The sequence below is a fragment of the Protopterus annectens genome, chromosome 2.part1, assembly GCF_019279795.1.
Source record: "Protopterus annectens isolate FY-2018-M chromosome 2.part1, PAN1.0, whole genome shotgun sequence".
Taxonomy (NCBI): domain Eukaryota; kingdom Metazoa; phylum Chordata; order Ceratodontiformes; family Protopteridae; genus Protopterus; species Protopterus annectens.
The window spans coordinates 98,906,316-98,923,211 of NC_056729.1; the positions used below are offsets into that span (position 1 = coordinate 98,906,316).

A 16,896-nucleotide genomic window follows, 5' to 3' on the forward strand; every position below is an offset into this window, starting at 1 on the left:
ACCCATAAGCGCAACGGGTCTGGGTACCCCTTGCATCATGGGATATGGGGCTGCCTCGAGCTGGTAAAAGTGACTCTCGAGCTTAAAATGGAGTCGGGGCCGGGGGGTTCCCAACCCATCAAGCAAGAATGAAGGCAGATTGACAACAACATCTATTTGCCCCTTTTTGGGCCCTTTTAATGAGGGGCTGAGCTGGGCTGTACAGGTATTTGTGAGAATCTGGAAAGTACATTTGTGTACCTACCATAAATGTAGATGTTTGAGTGTATTCACTGTTGCAATCATTACAATTGGGTTATCCTGCTGGCAGGCAACCCGCAGTCGGGCCCGAGTTCCAAAGTCTAGGTCCCGAGTTGCTGTCGCCCCTTTTTTGGCGCCCGTGCCAGGGTATACAAGATGCAGCCGACCCCTTTTCTTCAGTTTTTCTTGCCCCAGATGTCAGGTGCCCCAAAATGGTAGGCTAAATTATGCCAATAAGCTTGCATGCACAAAAAAAAACTTTTCCTTCATCTACAAGCAAATACCACATAGGGTATATAGAGTAGAAAAAATACAAAGGGCCCAGCAAAAAAAAGGGGAATGGGTGCAAAGTGAATACATCAAAATTTACATTTTAGGTACACAACTGTACTATGTTCACTGTTGCATTTACAAAAATTGGGAATCCCAAAGCAAGGGGGGGGTTTCTAAAAGGATTAGGGAGGCTTAAAGGGCCCCGCAGAACTGCAGTGGCAAAGCCTTTCCCCGGGGTTTAAAAGAGGTAAAGGGGAGTGCTTTTTAAAAGGGATGCACTGAACTCCAAGTTGCAGCCCTAAGATGTCTTTGGTTTGGCCCCCCCGGGGGTGCTGAAGTTTGCTCTGCCTTTTTCCTAATGCCCTTAGGCACTGATTTTCCCCTTTTAAACAAAAAGTCTGGTTTTCCACTTTGAAATAGTCTTTTTATAGGCTTTTTTTCCCGCAGCATATGCCACTAGAAGTTGTTCAGTATTTCTGAAAGCTTTGGTTCTGTCCAAGTAGAAGCGTAGCTGTCTGTCAATGTCCAAAGAATGCAGAATTCTCTCACCCTTATTCTGTGGGTTTGGATAAAAGGTAGGCAAATTAATTGTTTGGTTAAGGGCCGCACTGGACACTACCTTATGCATAAAATGTAGGGTTTGTCCTCAGAGAAACCCTGTCAGGATGGAAAATGATAAAAAGGGTTTCCCCAGCCATGAGTGCCTGTAACTTTGAGACTCTTCAGGGAGGTTATTGCTAGTAGCAGAGCTGTTTTTAAGAATTTTATTCAGCTGGCTGGCTCAAAAGGAGGCAGGGGAGTTTTTTCCCAAAACATAGTTGAGGCCCCAGGGATTGGTGCTCTCCTTGGAGGTCTTATGTTTTTTGGGCCCCCCTGAGGAAATGCCTCAAAATAAAAACGGGGAAAAAAGGGAAGAAAAATAAAAAAAAGGTTGGTTTTCTGGGTATTTGTAAATTTTTGAAAAACCTTTCTCATCAAAGTCAGTATCCGGGTGACAGACTCGGGAGTCTACATGCTTCCTCTTACAAGTCCTCTTCCTAGGAGGATCTCCCGAAACATCAGGAGAATCCTCGGAAGAGGGGAAATTCCCAATGGGGAAACCTGAGGCGGAGGATCTCTGGGTCCTGTAGCAAGAGAAGTGGCAGAGATGTCAACAGGTACTATAGAGGGAGGAGCTACGGAACAGACTGCTGACTGATACCAGTGGCCAGTCCACTCTTCATCACTCGAATGCTCCTCCCAGGCAGGTCCGAGAGAACCCGCTCAAGAGCTAGGAACCCAGGGACCACCGAAGGGAAGTCTCCGAGGCAGATGTCGGAGCCGAGCTCACCAAGGCCGAGGCTCCAAGGGGAAGAGCGGGCTCGGACAAGGGTCCGATGCCACTCACCCCTTCGGAGGAGACCATGGAAGCCCGACCACCGAATCCCTCTAAGGAAGGTCTCAAGAGGAGATAAGAGTAGAGGCTGAAGGAACAGAAGGGGGTATCCGTCCTCCAGCCGTAGCAGTAACCATTCTCGAAGACTCCAACTCCAAGCTCTGGGGTAGAGTTGAAGGAGGAACTGTAACGGGGTGTGGACCAACAGTCGTCTGTTGAGACGGACTATGTAACATTTGGGCCAGTACCTGTGACTTAAGTAATCTACTGACCACTCTCTCTAGGTCATGATCTGACAGTCTGGATGACCTTGAAGATCGGCTCCGATGGCTCCGTTTCGAAGAAGAGGTGAAGCCGGAGCCGAAAGTATCGGCTCCAAGGAAGGAGACCTCGACCTCTTCCTGGAATGAGCCATCGGAGCCGATACTATAGATCCTGTCGGAGCCGACCTCCCGGAGCCGACAGGAAGCCTCGATGTATCGGCTCCAGCCGGAGCCGATACAGCCACCAAAGTAACGGTGTCGGAGCCGATCGGAGCCGACACCGATGCCTGTGCCACATGGGTGTCGGAACCGATCGGAGCCGACACCGAAGTGGTCGATACAGATTCGGCACCGATAGCCATCAGTGCCGAAGGCTTTGTTAAGCCAGAATCGGCTCCAGCCGGAGCCGATCTCGACTCGGAACGAGTCGGAGCCGAGGCCGCAGGCTTAGACACAGAAGCCTGGGCCTTGGAAGATTTAACTGATTTAGATGGAGCCGACTTAAGGCCCCTAAGGATCAGTTTGTTGCGTCTTTCCTGCAGGACTCTCTGGCTAAAGGAATGACAAATAGCACAGGAGTCCTGCAGGTGAAGAGGCCCCAGGCAATACAGGCAAGAAGTGTGACAGTCTGTCAGAGACATCTTCTGACAGCACGAGTCACACTTCTTAAAACCTGAGACCCTCTCCTTTGACATGGTGCTTAACACAAACACACACCAGTCAAAAAATTAACTTAAATAAAATACCAAAAGGTATTTGTATAAAAAACACACACACCCTAACAGGGAGGGGATGGGATGGGTAAAGTTTGACTAAAATAAATTAGAAAAGACAGGGATTTTCTGTCACAAAATGTAAATAATTAACTAATAACTAATAATTAAGGGCTTTTTAAGAAAAAGGGGCTTAAATATTCAAAAAGTGAATCACTTACCAGGAGCTGGTAAAAGGAGGACCTCATAAGCGAAGCGGCAAACGAGATCTGGGTACTTACCGCCTTCCATCATGGGATATGGGGCTGCCTCGAGCTGGTAAAAGTGACTCTCGAGCTTAGCAAGTGCCGAGTCGGAGCCGAGGGATCGGCTCCGAACCCATCAAGCAAGAATGAAGGCGAGATTGACAACTTAACATCTACCCTTTGCTCCTTTTGGTCCCTGTGTAATGACCTCCGGGTCTGCAGCTGGATTTCTGTACAGGTATTTGTGAGAATCTGGAAAGTACATTTGTGTACCTACCATAAATGTAGATGTTTGAGTGTATTCACTGTTGCAATCATTACAATTGGGTTATCCTGCTGGCAGGCAACCCGCAGTCGGCCTGAGTTCCAAAGTCTAGGTCCGGCGTCAGTTGCTGTCGCCTCTTTTCTGACGTCAGTGCGCCAGGGGTATACAAGATGCAGCCGACGACATTTTCTTCAGTTTTTCTTGCCCCAGATGTCAGGTGCCCCTAAAATGGTAGGCTAAATTATGCCAATAAGCTTGCATGCACAAAAAACAACTTTTCCTTCATCTACAAGCAAATACCACATAGGGTATATAGAGTAGAAAAGTACAGTTAGGTCCCAGCAAAGAAGAAAGGGGGATGGTGAGAGGGTAACCTGGACTGCAACAGTGAATACACTCGAACATCTACATTTATGGCAGGTACACAACTGTACTATGTTCATCATGTTGCACTGTTGCAGTCATTACAATTGGGTTTAATCCCAAAGCTAAGGTTGGGAGGCTGGAGCTAAACAGGATTAGGTGAGGCTATAAGGCCCTGCAGAACTGCAGTGGCAAAGCTTGCCCTGGATTTAGAGTAGAGAGGTAGGTGATAGTGCTTTGTAAAGGTATGCACTGAACTCCAAGTTGCAGCCTCTAAGATGTCTTTGGTTGGTACTCCTCCGAGGAAGGCTGCTGAAGTGGCTGCTGCTCTGCTTGAATGTGGCCTAATGCCCTTAGGCACTGATTTGCCATGCTGTGAATAGCAGAAACGAATGCAATGGCCTATCCACTTTGAAATAGTCTGTTTTGAGATAGGCTTTCCTTGTGATGCTGCAGCATATGCCACTAGAAGTTGATCAGTCTTTCTGAAAGCTTTAGTTCTGTCCAAGTAGAAGCGTAGCTGTCTATGAATGTCCAAAGAATGCAGAATTTTCTCACCCTTATTCTGTGGGTTTGGATAAAAAGATAGGCAAATTAATTGTTTGGTTAAGGGCCACACTGGACACTACCTTAGGCATAAATGTAGGGTTTGTCCTCAGCGAAACCCTGTCAGGATGGAAAATGATAAAAGGTTCCACAGCCATGAGTGCCTGTAACTTTGAGACTCTTCTAGCGGAGGTTATTGCTAGTAGCAGAGCTGCTTTCCAGGGTAAGAATTTTATGTCAGCTGCAGAAGCTGGCTCAAATGGAGGCAGTGTGAGTTTTTCCAAGACATAGTTGAGGCCCCATGCAGGTATTGGTGCTCTCCTTGGAGGTCTTATGTTTTTGGCCCCTCTGAGGAAATGCCTCAATAACGGATGAGAAAAAATAGGTGGTTCTGTATTATAATGAGCTGAAATGGCAGAGACATGAATTTTAATTGATGAAAAGGAAAGGCCTTTATCCAGCATCTCAGTTAAGTATTGCAAAATCTGAGGAATATCTGGAACAACAGTGTCAAAGCCTTGTGCTTGGTTCCAAGCACAGAATTTCCACCATTTGTCTGCATAAGATTTTCTGGTGCTAGGCCTCCTAGCCTCAAAAATAACATCCATTACTGCTTTAGAAAGACATGTGTCTTGAGAGGCTATATTATCTGCCATGCCGCCAGGTTTAAGGTTTTGAGTTAGCTGTGCAGTGTCTGGCTGTCTTGTTGGGTAAACAAGTGAGGAATTTGTGGTAATGTCCAGGCTGGGCAGTGAGACAAGCTCTTTAAAATTGGGTACCAGTGCTGGCAGGGCCAGTCTGGGGCAATCATCATTTTTGGCTTCTCTTGTCTGAACTTGAGGAGTACCTTGGGGAGGAGAGGCAGAGGAGGAAAGGCATATACTGTTAGATTTTTCCAGCTGAAAGATAGAGCATCCACTTTCCATGCTTGCTTGTGATAAGTCCTTGTGCAGAATCTTTGTAGTTGGTAGTTGTGAGGAGAGGCAAACAGGTCTATGTCCGGGCATCCCCAGGTCTTTGTTATCATGCTGAAGACTTGTGGATCCAATTTTCCACTCGTGGGGATCCATTTGATTTCTGCTTAGTTCGTCTGCCAGAGTATTTTTCCTTCCTGGCAGGAATATAGCTTGCAGATGTACTTGGTAAGTCAATGCTGTGTGCCACAAGTTCATGGCTAGCCTGCAGAGGGGGTAGGAATGTGTGCCTCCCTGCTTATGTACTACATGACTGTAGTATTGTCTGTCTTTATTAGGAGTTGTCCTGGATGAAGTTGATCCTTGAAGGCTCTTAGGGCATTCTGAACAGCTAGCATCTCTTTTTGATTGTTATGTAGATGCATTTGACTTGCGGACCATGTGCCCTGAATACATCTTGCCATATGGGCCCCCCAGGCGTAATCTGATGCATCTGTTGTCAATGTCTGCCTGTCCCATGTTGTGGTGACAGGCTTTTGCCCACCATCAAAACTTCTGTTGCAGGCAGGGAATTAGGGTAATTACTGTTTCCAGGCTGTGGCAATGTTGAGTCCAAACACTTTTTAGATACCATTGAAGTTTCCTCATATGCAGTCTTGCATATGGAATTAGCAGAATGCAGGATGCCATGAAACCCAAGGCCTGCAGAATTTTTCTTGCAGATAACTGGGTCTTTGTTGCCAATATTTTGAAGTAAGTAGTCAGTTGTCTGTGTTTGTCTGGCGTGAGCTAAGCCATCTGGGCAGTAGTATTTAAGCTTGCACCCAGGAATATTATCTCTTGCGAGGGTACGAGTTTTGATTTATTTTCGTTTACTGTGTACCCTAGACTTGTTAGTAATCTTTTTACAAACGCCAGATGCTGTAGTAGAATGTCCTTGTTCTCCGCTTGAATGAGGCAGACATCCAAGTAAGGATATATTTGTATTCCTCTTTGTCTGCAAAAATGCAATTACTGGTGCCAAGCACTTTGTGAAGACCCTGGGCGCAGTAGATAAGCCAAAGGGCAGTGCAGAGAATTGGTAGTGTATTGAGCCAGCTTTGAATCTGAGGTATCTTCTGCATATCTGTCTGATTGGGACATGCAGGTATGCCTCTTTTAGATCTAAAGTCACAAGCCAAGCCTTCTTGCCCAACATGGGCAGAAGCTGCTGTAGGGTCAACATTTTGAATTTTGGAATATTCAGATATGTGTTTAGAATAGATAGGTCCAGTATTGGTCTCCAGGCTTTGTCCTTTCTGGGTACTAAGAACAGTCTTGAATAGAATCTGTGACCCTGTTCTTGTTCTGGTACTTGTTGAATGGCCCTCATGTCCATGAGGGATGAAACTTGTTTCTGTGCCTCTGCCCACTGATTGCGTGGCAAGTCTGGCATACCGTTTTGCCTTGGCAGGGTGTGAAAGTGGAACCTGTAGCCTTGTGAAACTATTTAGAAACCATTTGTCCTGGGTGATCATGTGCCAATTTTGTGAAAAAAGTGCTAGCTTTCCCCCCAAAGGGGCTGCCAAAAGATAAGTGCTTGGTGCTGGAAGTGGAGACTGTTTCCTGTATGGCTGTGATTTTTCCTCTCCGCTCTTGGAGGTAGAAGCACCCCATTGTTTAGGTCTGTATGAGCCTTGGGGCTGTGATCTGCCTCTAGGGCGTCTGTATCTGCCCCCTTTGTGGTCCGACACTGGAAAGGACCAATTTTTTGTAGGCCAGTTCCTGCTAAATCTGGGAGGCTGTACCTGCAAGAAATCCTTGACTGTTTGCATAGATTTAGCCTTCTCCTCCACTTTCTTCAACACCTCTTCTGCTTTAGCACCAGACAAAGTATCATGCTGAAAAAGAGCGTCTAATAGTTTTGCTTTAACATCTGGCAAATTTTGTTCTTTTAACCAAGCATGTCTCCTAATGACAGAACCTGTAACAGCGGCCCTGCAGGAGTCCTCCAGAGAATCAAAACCACATTGCAAAGTATGCTTTCCAACTTGTTCAGCTGCATGCAATAAATTCTGCATTTCTTTATTGTCTGCACATTCTACATTTGCTGGTACTTTCTGTAAGCAAGGATATAAGATATTGCTGATACTTAAGCATATAAAATTGGCAATTTAAAGCTTTTACAGCCAAGGTAGCAGAGGTATAAATCTTTTTGCCCCATCTGTCTAGGGCCCTAGAATCCCTATCAGAGGGAATAGGGTTTTTTGCAGTAGAAGCCTTGACCCCTTTGGGACCCTGAGAGAGGGTTTCTGGGTCAGCTGCAGAGTTTTTATAGAGAAATGTATGTGAATCAGGAACCCTGTAGTATCTGTCTGGCTTAACAGGGGCTGGTGGTAAAGAGTCTGGACTCTGTAAATACATCTACAATGTCTAAAACAGGCGGGATAACAAGGGGCCTGTGCTGGGGCAATAAAAGGAAATCTCTGAGCCTTTTCTTGGATTCTGAGTAATCTTGGCTCTCCCAGTGGAAATGCTCCCTCACAGTATGCAGCGTTTCCCCAAAAGAATAATCCTCAGGAGGAGAGGCTGAAGGGCTAGATTCTTCAGCATCAGAATCCTCATAGGGAGGAATGGAGTAATCTTGTTCAGAGGAGGAAACAGAGGAAATGGAAACCTGGTCTGAAGATTCACATTCTAACTCTTGCCTAGGCCTCTTTTCAGGAGGGGCATGGGAACTCCTGATCAAAGTAATAAGTTCTTCGGCCATTTTAAGCATCTGTTTTTTAGGCATGGAGGCCTGTCCAGGTGAATGCTGTACTTGTTTCTTTGTCTTTAGAGCTGCTTTAGTCTTTGTCTTTGTAGCTGAAGTAGGCTTCACATATAACTGTGTAGGCCTGAAAACACCCTCAGAAGCCGATGCCTGCTCAGCGGCTCTGGACCCATCTGAGGGAATAGTTTCCAAGTGTCCAATACCTTGAGTTTCCAGAGGCCCAGTCGGCTCCACGTGGGAGTCGGAAGTGGCCTGTGGCTCTGAGGTAGCGGGCGTCAGGGGCTGCGAAAGTGCCTCACTGAGAACCGGTGAAAGGCCTAGAAGAAGCCTCGTCGTCGGTTTTGGATCTCGGATGCCTGTCCTTTTCTTTTTTTCATTTTTTGTAAATTCCGGTAGTCGGCTGATCCGACGGCATTATATAATTAAATCTTCTGCCAAAGTAATGTAATGCAAAATCGTACCAACGCTTAATAGTGCGCTGGTTAAATCTAGCACAAAACCGACAACTAGCAATGTCATGGTCAGGGCCTAGGCAAGGAATACAGTAAGAATGAAAATTCTTATGAGGTATTTGCTTTCCACAAGAAATACAGTTATTAGCTTTTTCTGACATCGGTCTGGAGCAAGAAAAAAGTTTCCCCAATGGGGTACTTAGCTTTAATGAAGACTTCAGATCTGAAATTCGAATTTGAAAACTTCAGGAGTTGGCCGACCGGCACTTGCGAACTGCTTTTGCTTCGGGCACCGCGCGGCAAGAAAGACTGAAGAAAATGGCGTTGGCTGCATCTTATATACCCCTGGCACACTGACGTCAGGGAAGAGGCGACAGCAACCGATGCCGGACCAAGACTTTGGAACTCAGGTCGACTGCGGGTAGCCTGCCAGCAGAATAACCCAATTGTAATGACTGCAACAGTGAAACACGATGAACATCTCTGTAATACCTGCCAGGTTTTCTGGGAGCTGGTGGGAGGGCATCAAGAGCTAAAACTGGATTCATGGAAGACATAATCAACCACCTCTAAGATTGGAGGGATGGCTCAGGCAGGTCTAGAAACTCTTGAGTCTTTTCTTAGACTGAGGGAAGTCTTGGGATTCCCAGTGGAAATGCTGAGGGTGTGAAGGGTTTCCCCAAAGGAAAGATCTTCTGGAGGGGAGGCAGAAGGAATGGATTCCTCTGCACCTGAATCCTCATAAGCAGTCAGAGGTGGTTGTTCCTCTTCAAAATCTGAATAATCGGACTCCTCAGAACCCTGTTCTACCAATGTTTCAGGAAAAAGGTCTCTTTTCCTTTTAGAAGTGGCCTGACTACCCCTGATAAGGGTGATAAGGTCCTCAGCCATTTTACGCATTTGAGTTTGGAAGGTGGAGCAGGAGTAAAATGGTGGCTAGAGGTAGTTTTCTAAGGATTGGCCTTGCCTTTGGGCCTAAGAGTATCCATCGGTCTGAGAGCAACGGTAGTCAGGCTTCTATAGGACTGGCAGGGTCTCCATAGCTTCACATTCTCAGCCTGCAGTATTGCTTTTTTCCCTCCTTTTAACGAGGATGCAAGAAGTCAACTAGTTGCCTGTCAAATGGCCTGCCTGCACAAATGATTCAATCTTCTTTTGGTCTAAATAGCATTTTAGACCTCTGGCTCATTCCCCCAGAAGGCAGTACAGTGTTGGCAGGAGATTTGTGGTCTTCCACAAAGTAAAACATGCACTGGGACTGGAAACCCTTTGAATTAATTTGTTTTCCATGCTTACTAGTTACACTTTTCAGGGGGATGTTTGATTTCTGAAATTTAGACACACTAAATTCAAAAGATCTTGGTCAGAAAAATTAATAACCTCAATTAGATTAACAATAAGAAAGAAATAAGAAAAAATAGGGAAAAATGGAATGCATTGTGTTTAAACACATTTTACTACAATACCTTGAAAAAAACTATCACAAGGCACTCTCTCCAGTACACACTTTTCTCTTCCACACTGAAACAACCACTTCCTTGGATTTGCAGTACTTCATATGATACATTGATATACAAGAACAATTTTACCTTGTAGTGAAAATTTTCATCTTCAAATTTTGCACCATATATACTTTCTCCACCTGTTCCATTATGATTGGAAAAATCACCACCCTGAATCATAAATTTCTTAATAACTGAGAAGAGAAGAAACAAAAGGAAACTGAGACAAGAACGACTATCAGAAAAATTATCACACTTCAACAATGAAACTAGTGTAAATTTGAAATGCAACATCCATTTTTTGAAACAAGATACAAGTCAGAATTATTCTACTGATCAAAGAAAAGCACCATCTTATAAAATTGTATTAGCATACCCACCATAACCATAGATGCCACAGTAAGATCACTGATTCAGTATGAATTATAAAAAAACATGAATTAACACTGCATGTGAGCATCTCAAAATAAGGCCTACTTTCTGGAGCTCTTGGATGTCCAGATGCAGAACTACCCTCTTTAATGTCAGAAAGATGCACTGCATAAAGGAGATAAGTGTTTGTGCTATTTTTACTTCTAGTGCTTTATTTATGTTCCTAGGAAGTTCATCATCAAGTGCGCTTCCCAAATCATGGAGGGGGTGAAAAATCTGTTCTGTCAGAACCATGTAAAATACAGCAAAAAAGGGTATCACCCTGAATGGAAAGAATTCTCCTAAAACAGTAAGCAAGAGAAACAGAGGATGGAGAAAGGGAACGTGTGGCAAAAGTGGTCTTTCTTGTTTTGGTAACTATGCTTACACAATTATACAAAGCTCATTTTAAGGATCATTACTGCAATATGTATCACAACATTTAGGAAGAGTATTAAAGCAGTACTGGGTCTGGAGACAGACTTGGTATGGTGAAGAACACAAGCCCTGCAGAAATGCAGTTGCAAATAAGCTTGCAATGCTAAAGAGAGTGTGAATAGATGTCTACGTTATTGTCTTACACATTCTGTGCCCATGCATTCTGAAAAAAGGCTGTTGCACTAGAAGTTGCCCTTGTGGAGTGTGCTGTAATTAGCCTTTGTAAATATTTCCCATGGTGGTCACAACAAAAAAAGCAATGCGTGCCACCAACCACCTGAACAAGCTGTTCCAATACACCTCTCTCTTGTTTGCCTGGCATGAAGAAAGAATTGGTCAGACTGCTTGAAATCCTTAGTTTAAGAAAATAAATAAATAAATAAAACAGCTACTGTATGTACATCCAAAAGGTACCGTCACTTCCAAAACTACTTTTGGAATAAACAAGGTATTCATCATAAGGAATACCTTTTTTGTGGAAGACCAGGTAAGCAGCTTTGCACATATGAGCTGGCAATTCTGACATTCTGCTAGCTAAGGTAATGGCTGCCAGAAAAGCACAATGGTATTAGGAACTTGCCATAACTGTAGATACCAAGACTGTACTTAACTGCTGCAGTCATGACTTCTGGGATTCCTGCTAGTCTTGAATTTCAGAGCTCTACCTTACCCTTCCTGGCTTCAGACAACTAGTGGCACAAATTGGACACTGTCACTCACCATATTCAGTTCTTTTTTGTCCTGGCTAGATGCAACGTAACCAGGGGGGGGGGGGGGTGACATCCAGGGAAAAGGGGCTGCATCTTCAGATGCTAAATGGAGACCTGAGAAGAGGAGGGTGCCTGCTAAGTGAAAAACAGGGAGGTAGGTGTAAATGTCAGTAAGATATCCACCCCAATCTCAGGATGGCAAAAAAAAGAAAGGATGGTGGGAGGAAACAGGACTTCAACGGTAAATATACTTGAAAATCTACACCTAAGGCAAATTCCCAACCGAATTGTATTGTGTTAATCATACAATTCACTGTTGTAGTTGTGACTTCTGGGAAGCCTCCCAGAGCTCTAGGACCAGAAGCTGGCTGGCCCTGAAAGGGAAGTGCAGTGAGCAGACCCTGTAGGACGGCTGTGGCAAAACTTGTCCTGGCCCTGAATGCAAATCCTAGGTTACAGTGCTTAAAAAGGTGCAGACTGAAGACCAGGTAGCTGCTTCCATGACAGACTAAGTGGTTACCCTCATAAGAATGGCTGTAGTTGCTCTATCGGAGTAGGCCTTGACATACTCAGGTACTTCCCCCCATAATGATAGTAAAAAACAGCTAAAATACTATAAGCTGTACATTTATATATAGTTTGCTTGTATACAGCCTCCCCTTCCTATCCCCCAAAAAAGGAAACAAGCACCTGGTTTCACTTTATCTGCTCGGCTCTATCTAAATACAATCTCTGTTGACTATACACACCCAAAGATGCAATATAGCTCCTCCTGTTCTGGGGAATTAGAAAGAAGACAGGAGGTGAAAGACCTGATTTAGAGAATGTTCCGTCACCAATTTAGGCAAGAAAGTAGAATAAGTCCTTAGGATGACCATGTCCTTGAGGCAAATCAATCAAAAGTTCTTTGCACATAGCCTGCAGCTCTGAAATCTTTCAAGAACTGCTTTACTAGTAAATGGGAGTATATAACTGGAACCAAGAACTGCAGGTAAGCTTATATAACTACCTTCAGTGAAGCATAAGGCTTTCCTATTCTCAAAGGATTTGACAGGAAGGCGAGAATGAGAGAGACAAAGGCTAAATTTGCGTCCTGGTCTCTACCAAAGAACCAGAGTCCTTGCCATTTAACTTGGTATAATTTCCTTGTATTTGGTCAGCATGTTCTTTAACAGCATGTGCTTAAATGGGATAAGTGTTAGACCATCTAAGCAGTCAGCTTTAGAGCCCTCGGGTAGAAGTGTAACAGGAACCTTTTGTTTTAAATCAAGAGGTCCACACACTGAGGCAACAGTATCATCTCTAACCTTGATGAGTTCAGCATGAGGGAGGACAAACGTTGCCTAGGACAAAAGGGAGCAATTAACATTTTTTGTTTGCCATCCTTCATGTAGTCTAATATCATGGGACCTAAGAGTATGGAGGGAATGAGAAGAGAAAAGAAATACACCTGCTTGTGGTATAGGGAAGGCATCCATTTTCTGGGCTCCTCGAGCTGCAGCCCCTGTGCAAAAGTTCATGTGTTGCTTGTTGTCTGGTAGAGCAAAAAGGTCTACTTATTTCAAGCAACCCTTGTATATCAAACTGAGAAACATAATCCTGTTTAACATCAATTTACGTGGGCCTGACTGTACATTGCTCAGTTTGTCGCTAATATTTTCTTGTGATGAGATACAAGATGTGCTGATGGTTAAGACTGATTCCTCCATTATGCCCCATGTTTACATTGTTAGCCATTATTCTAAGTATGAAGGGCCACCTGCTCACCTGCTTGTTCAAGTGGTGTTATCTGTAAGAATGCATAGGATCTTCTAGATCCAAATGTAGCTGAAAGCTCTGAGGGCTACAACTGCCATTCATTTATTTAAAAGTGGTGTGCCTTTCCAGAAATGTTTGCTCCACTTACTCTAGATCTTCAGGTCTCCCATATGCACCTTAGAAACTGTGGCACAGGAGACTATGTTGTGAGTACTCAAGGCCAACCTGAAGGGCACCCCAAACTGGGCTGCATCTGGTTTATCCACCATGAGACCTCTTTCCTAATGCAAGGGGGTAGGGGAATAGGACTGATGTCTGTTCCACAGGTAACACTGCAATTTCCTCATGTGCAACTTTGGCAGTGGGGCCATCAGTATACAAAAGGCCATGTACTCCAGCCCTCTCAGGAACTTCCTTGCCATAATGGTGTTGTTCTGTAACTGCCTACTGGTAAATGGTCAAAGAGACAAGGGTCTTGAAATAAGTTAAACTGTAGAGCCTTTGGGATCTATTCTAGCATGGCTGTCTGGATCAGTCATTTAAGCAGCAGTAAATGAGAATGTCTTTGATACTGCAATGAGCAAATTACTGAAGCCGGCACTTTGTAAATTTTCTGAGTGCATGAGGCAAGCCAAAGGGCAAGAAAGCAGACTGGTAATGACTACCCCCTCCTTCAAGTCTCAAACTTTCTGTCAAACTTTGCAATGGAAATATGCAGAAAGGCATCCTTAAGGGCTAGGATAATTAAAAAGGCCTATGGAGGCAGAAGGCACTGCAATCTGAGCATTTTGGGCTTTGGTACTTTTTAATTTGTTTAATATGGAAATATCTAAAATATATCCCCAAGTACAACCTCTTCTTCCCCAATGACCCTGCTCAAACAAAGGTTGTTCTCCCTGGCTTCCATGTTCATCCATCCCAGACTCCTCTGCAGCTTCTTGCTGGGTACTCGATGTAACCTTTTGCCAGGTGGGCACCCCAACGCTTCAGGAAGTCAACCTCAACAGTGCTCCTTGTTAGGCCCAGGAAGCAATGAGCACTGAGCCTGGAAGCTATCATTCTTGCAGTAGTCATTCAATGGCTGTGGAGATGGCTACTGCAGTGACGTCAGGATGTCATCTCTGCCCCACTGCTTTAACTTTAAATGTTTTGCAAGGCTCCTTTTAGGCTTTGTGTTTGTCTTTTGGCTACCTTAGGTAAGGATAAAGGCTCTATCTGCAGTGATGCTCTTTTATGATAAGACCACCAGGTACGGAGGCTTTACATGAAAGGCCTGTAATTCAGAACCTCTTAGCAAAATTAACAGACACTAGAAATAAAAAGTTTTCCAAGACCTGAACTTGCAAATTTTTCTTCTAACAGTACAGTCAGAATGATAAAGGTTATTACTTTTTTTTATTTTATTTATATGTTAACCAGGTAAGCAAACTGGTCCTTACAAACTTTTCAGGGACAACCTGGTCCACAAGCAGTGGTGCAATGGTAGGCGTTGTCACCTCACAGCAAGAGGTTCTCCAGTTAGATTCTCGGCTGTGGTGCCTTCTGTGCAGAGTCTGCATGTCCTCCCTGCATTTGTGTGGGTTTCCTACGGGTACTCCGGTTTCCTCCCACATTACAAATACATGTGCTGAAAATTGGCTTTGTTCCAAGTCGGGCTTTCGCAGTAAACAAATGTTAAAAAATAAAATAAATAAATAAGGACAAATATAAACAGACAATTCAAAGTAGCCAGTCAACGTATTTTTGAGAGGTGGGAGAAAAGTGAAGTCGCCAAACAGTAATATTTTGTTGGGGTAGGGTAGGGGGAAACCACAGTACCTGCAGAAATCCCACAAAGACATAAGAATAGCAAGCAAACTTTACATAGAAAGAAGTCAGCTGCAGTAACTAAACAATGACATATTTGAGTTTCAGACTTCGTATCCTTCAGAAAATGAATGCAACACAAATCCTATTATTCTACCAACTAAGTTTAGAAGATCAATATTTAAAATCTGTCACTATTTTTGGGTCTTTGTCCACCTATTATTGTATGCTTTATCCAGATTTCTTGCACTAAGAAGTTGAGAGGTATGCTGCACACTGATCAGAAGCTCAGTTTCAGCTCTTCCAGTGTGAAAAGAGTAACTGAGAAAAAAGAGCCAGTGAAATTGTCACCAAGTAAAATTCAGTCACTAATAAGTACACTGCCTAGATTTGCCAGCAAAGAAGAAATTTGGGGAGCCTGAAAGAAAACCAACCAGAAAAGGTGAAGAGAAAACACTGTCTGGAAAGACTCCTGCAGAGGCTCAAAAAAAGCAGTTAAAGTTTCAGCTTTAGTACAAGAGACGCCTTCCAGTAATATAGAGGAAAATGCATCAAATGTACTCCGAGATGATTAATATAAACGAAACACTGAAGGAATATAACAATTCCAATACAAATGCTGAAAATAGAAGAAACTTTACCTATCTATTCAGATGAAGTGATAAAACTGCAAAAGTCAGAGGCTGAAATGAAGAAAAGTATGAGACTTCTCAAGAAGTGCTGTTCAAAGACAGATGAGAGGGGTAAATGGGAACATATGCTTTGGGAGTGTAATGAGTTGTCAGACTATAAATTTCCCTCTAGAGTACTCTGTCATAAACACTGGGTGAGCAAATGGGTGTGACTAAGGAAATGATTTTTGGATTTGCAATACAGGATCTGAACTGCCTAGACATAGTAAGACCTTGTTAAGTTTAATTCAGATAGCTGCCAAAACAGCAACTACTACTAAATGGAAATCAGTCTCTAAACCAACTGTATTTGAAGTAGTTGATTTTGTAACAGGGGTAAAGAAATGGAAGTGGGATCTTTAGAAAAGTGTAGGATCAAATTATATAGAAAAACTGGAAATTGCTGGAACAATACATGCAGAGTAAATGTTCTGGAGAAGGAGTTAGGTCTAAAGGAAGGCAGGAATTTATCAATTTATGCAATGTTGGATTGATAATTGTATAAATGTGAACATGTTAACATCTGTTTTAAATAAAATGTATGTTTGCTTGTGTTTTAAGTGATAATGCAGGTGTTAAAAAAGAAGAGCTGTTTCAAAACACAGCAGAGTAAGACAGAGGATGCAGACAAAACCAGAGAGAGTGTGTGTAGTACCAGATAAACTGGAATGGAGAGACTGTATTTATTTTGTGAAAGCATAAATAAGCAAGTGAACTGGTGCTCTGCAGCAGGATTTGTTAACTGAAATGGCACATCAAGTGTATTCTCCAAACCTGGCGATAAGAAAGCAGCCAAGACCTACTATTAGCTAAGATGCAATCATACCAGCAGAAAGAGTTAATCCTAAAAAAAAACTGTGGCAGAAAAGAAAAGTATTAAAAATTAGGAAACAGCAGAGTGTTTGTTGAAAATAATTATTTGCTACACATCAGGCAGAAAAGAAAGAAACTTATCCCAGCAATCAGGAAATGTTGCGAGGGAGGTGTGAGAATCGAGTTGCTACATCCAGCAAGCTTCAAAATACTTTTTTTCCTGGAAGATCAAATACATTTTTGGATGCAGAAAAGGCTAAGGAAGAATAAAAAAAAATCCACCAAACAGTGAGCCATCTGGCAAAAGGGAACTCTGTTTCTCATTATTCCAACAATAAAACTCATACAGAGACTTTGTAAAGAAACATTTTCCACTGTTCCAAAGA

General features: G+C 43.4%; 1 protein-coding gene across 3 annotated transcripts in view; it reads right to left on the bottom strand.

The window, feature by feature from the left end:
* The window catches only part of PPID (peptidylprolyl isomerase D), a 779,435-nt gene that overhangs the window by 573,957 nt on the left and 188,582 nt on the right, over window positions 1-16,896 (bottom strand). For 2 of the 3 annotated variants that reach the window (XM_044062049.1, XM_044062048.1), the window contains exon 3: window positions 9,991-10,097. The exons of the other annotated variant lie outside the window; for it this stretch is intronic. In XM_044062049.1, coding sequence (XP_043917984.1) covers window positions 9,991-10,097 — 107 coding nt within the window. The remainder of the gene's footprint in view (window positions 1-9,990; window positions 10,098-16,896) is intronic. 3 annotated transcript variants of the gene reach the window in all.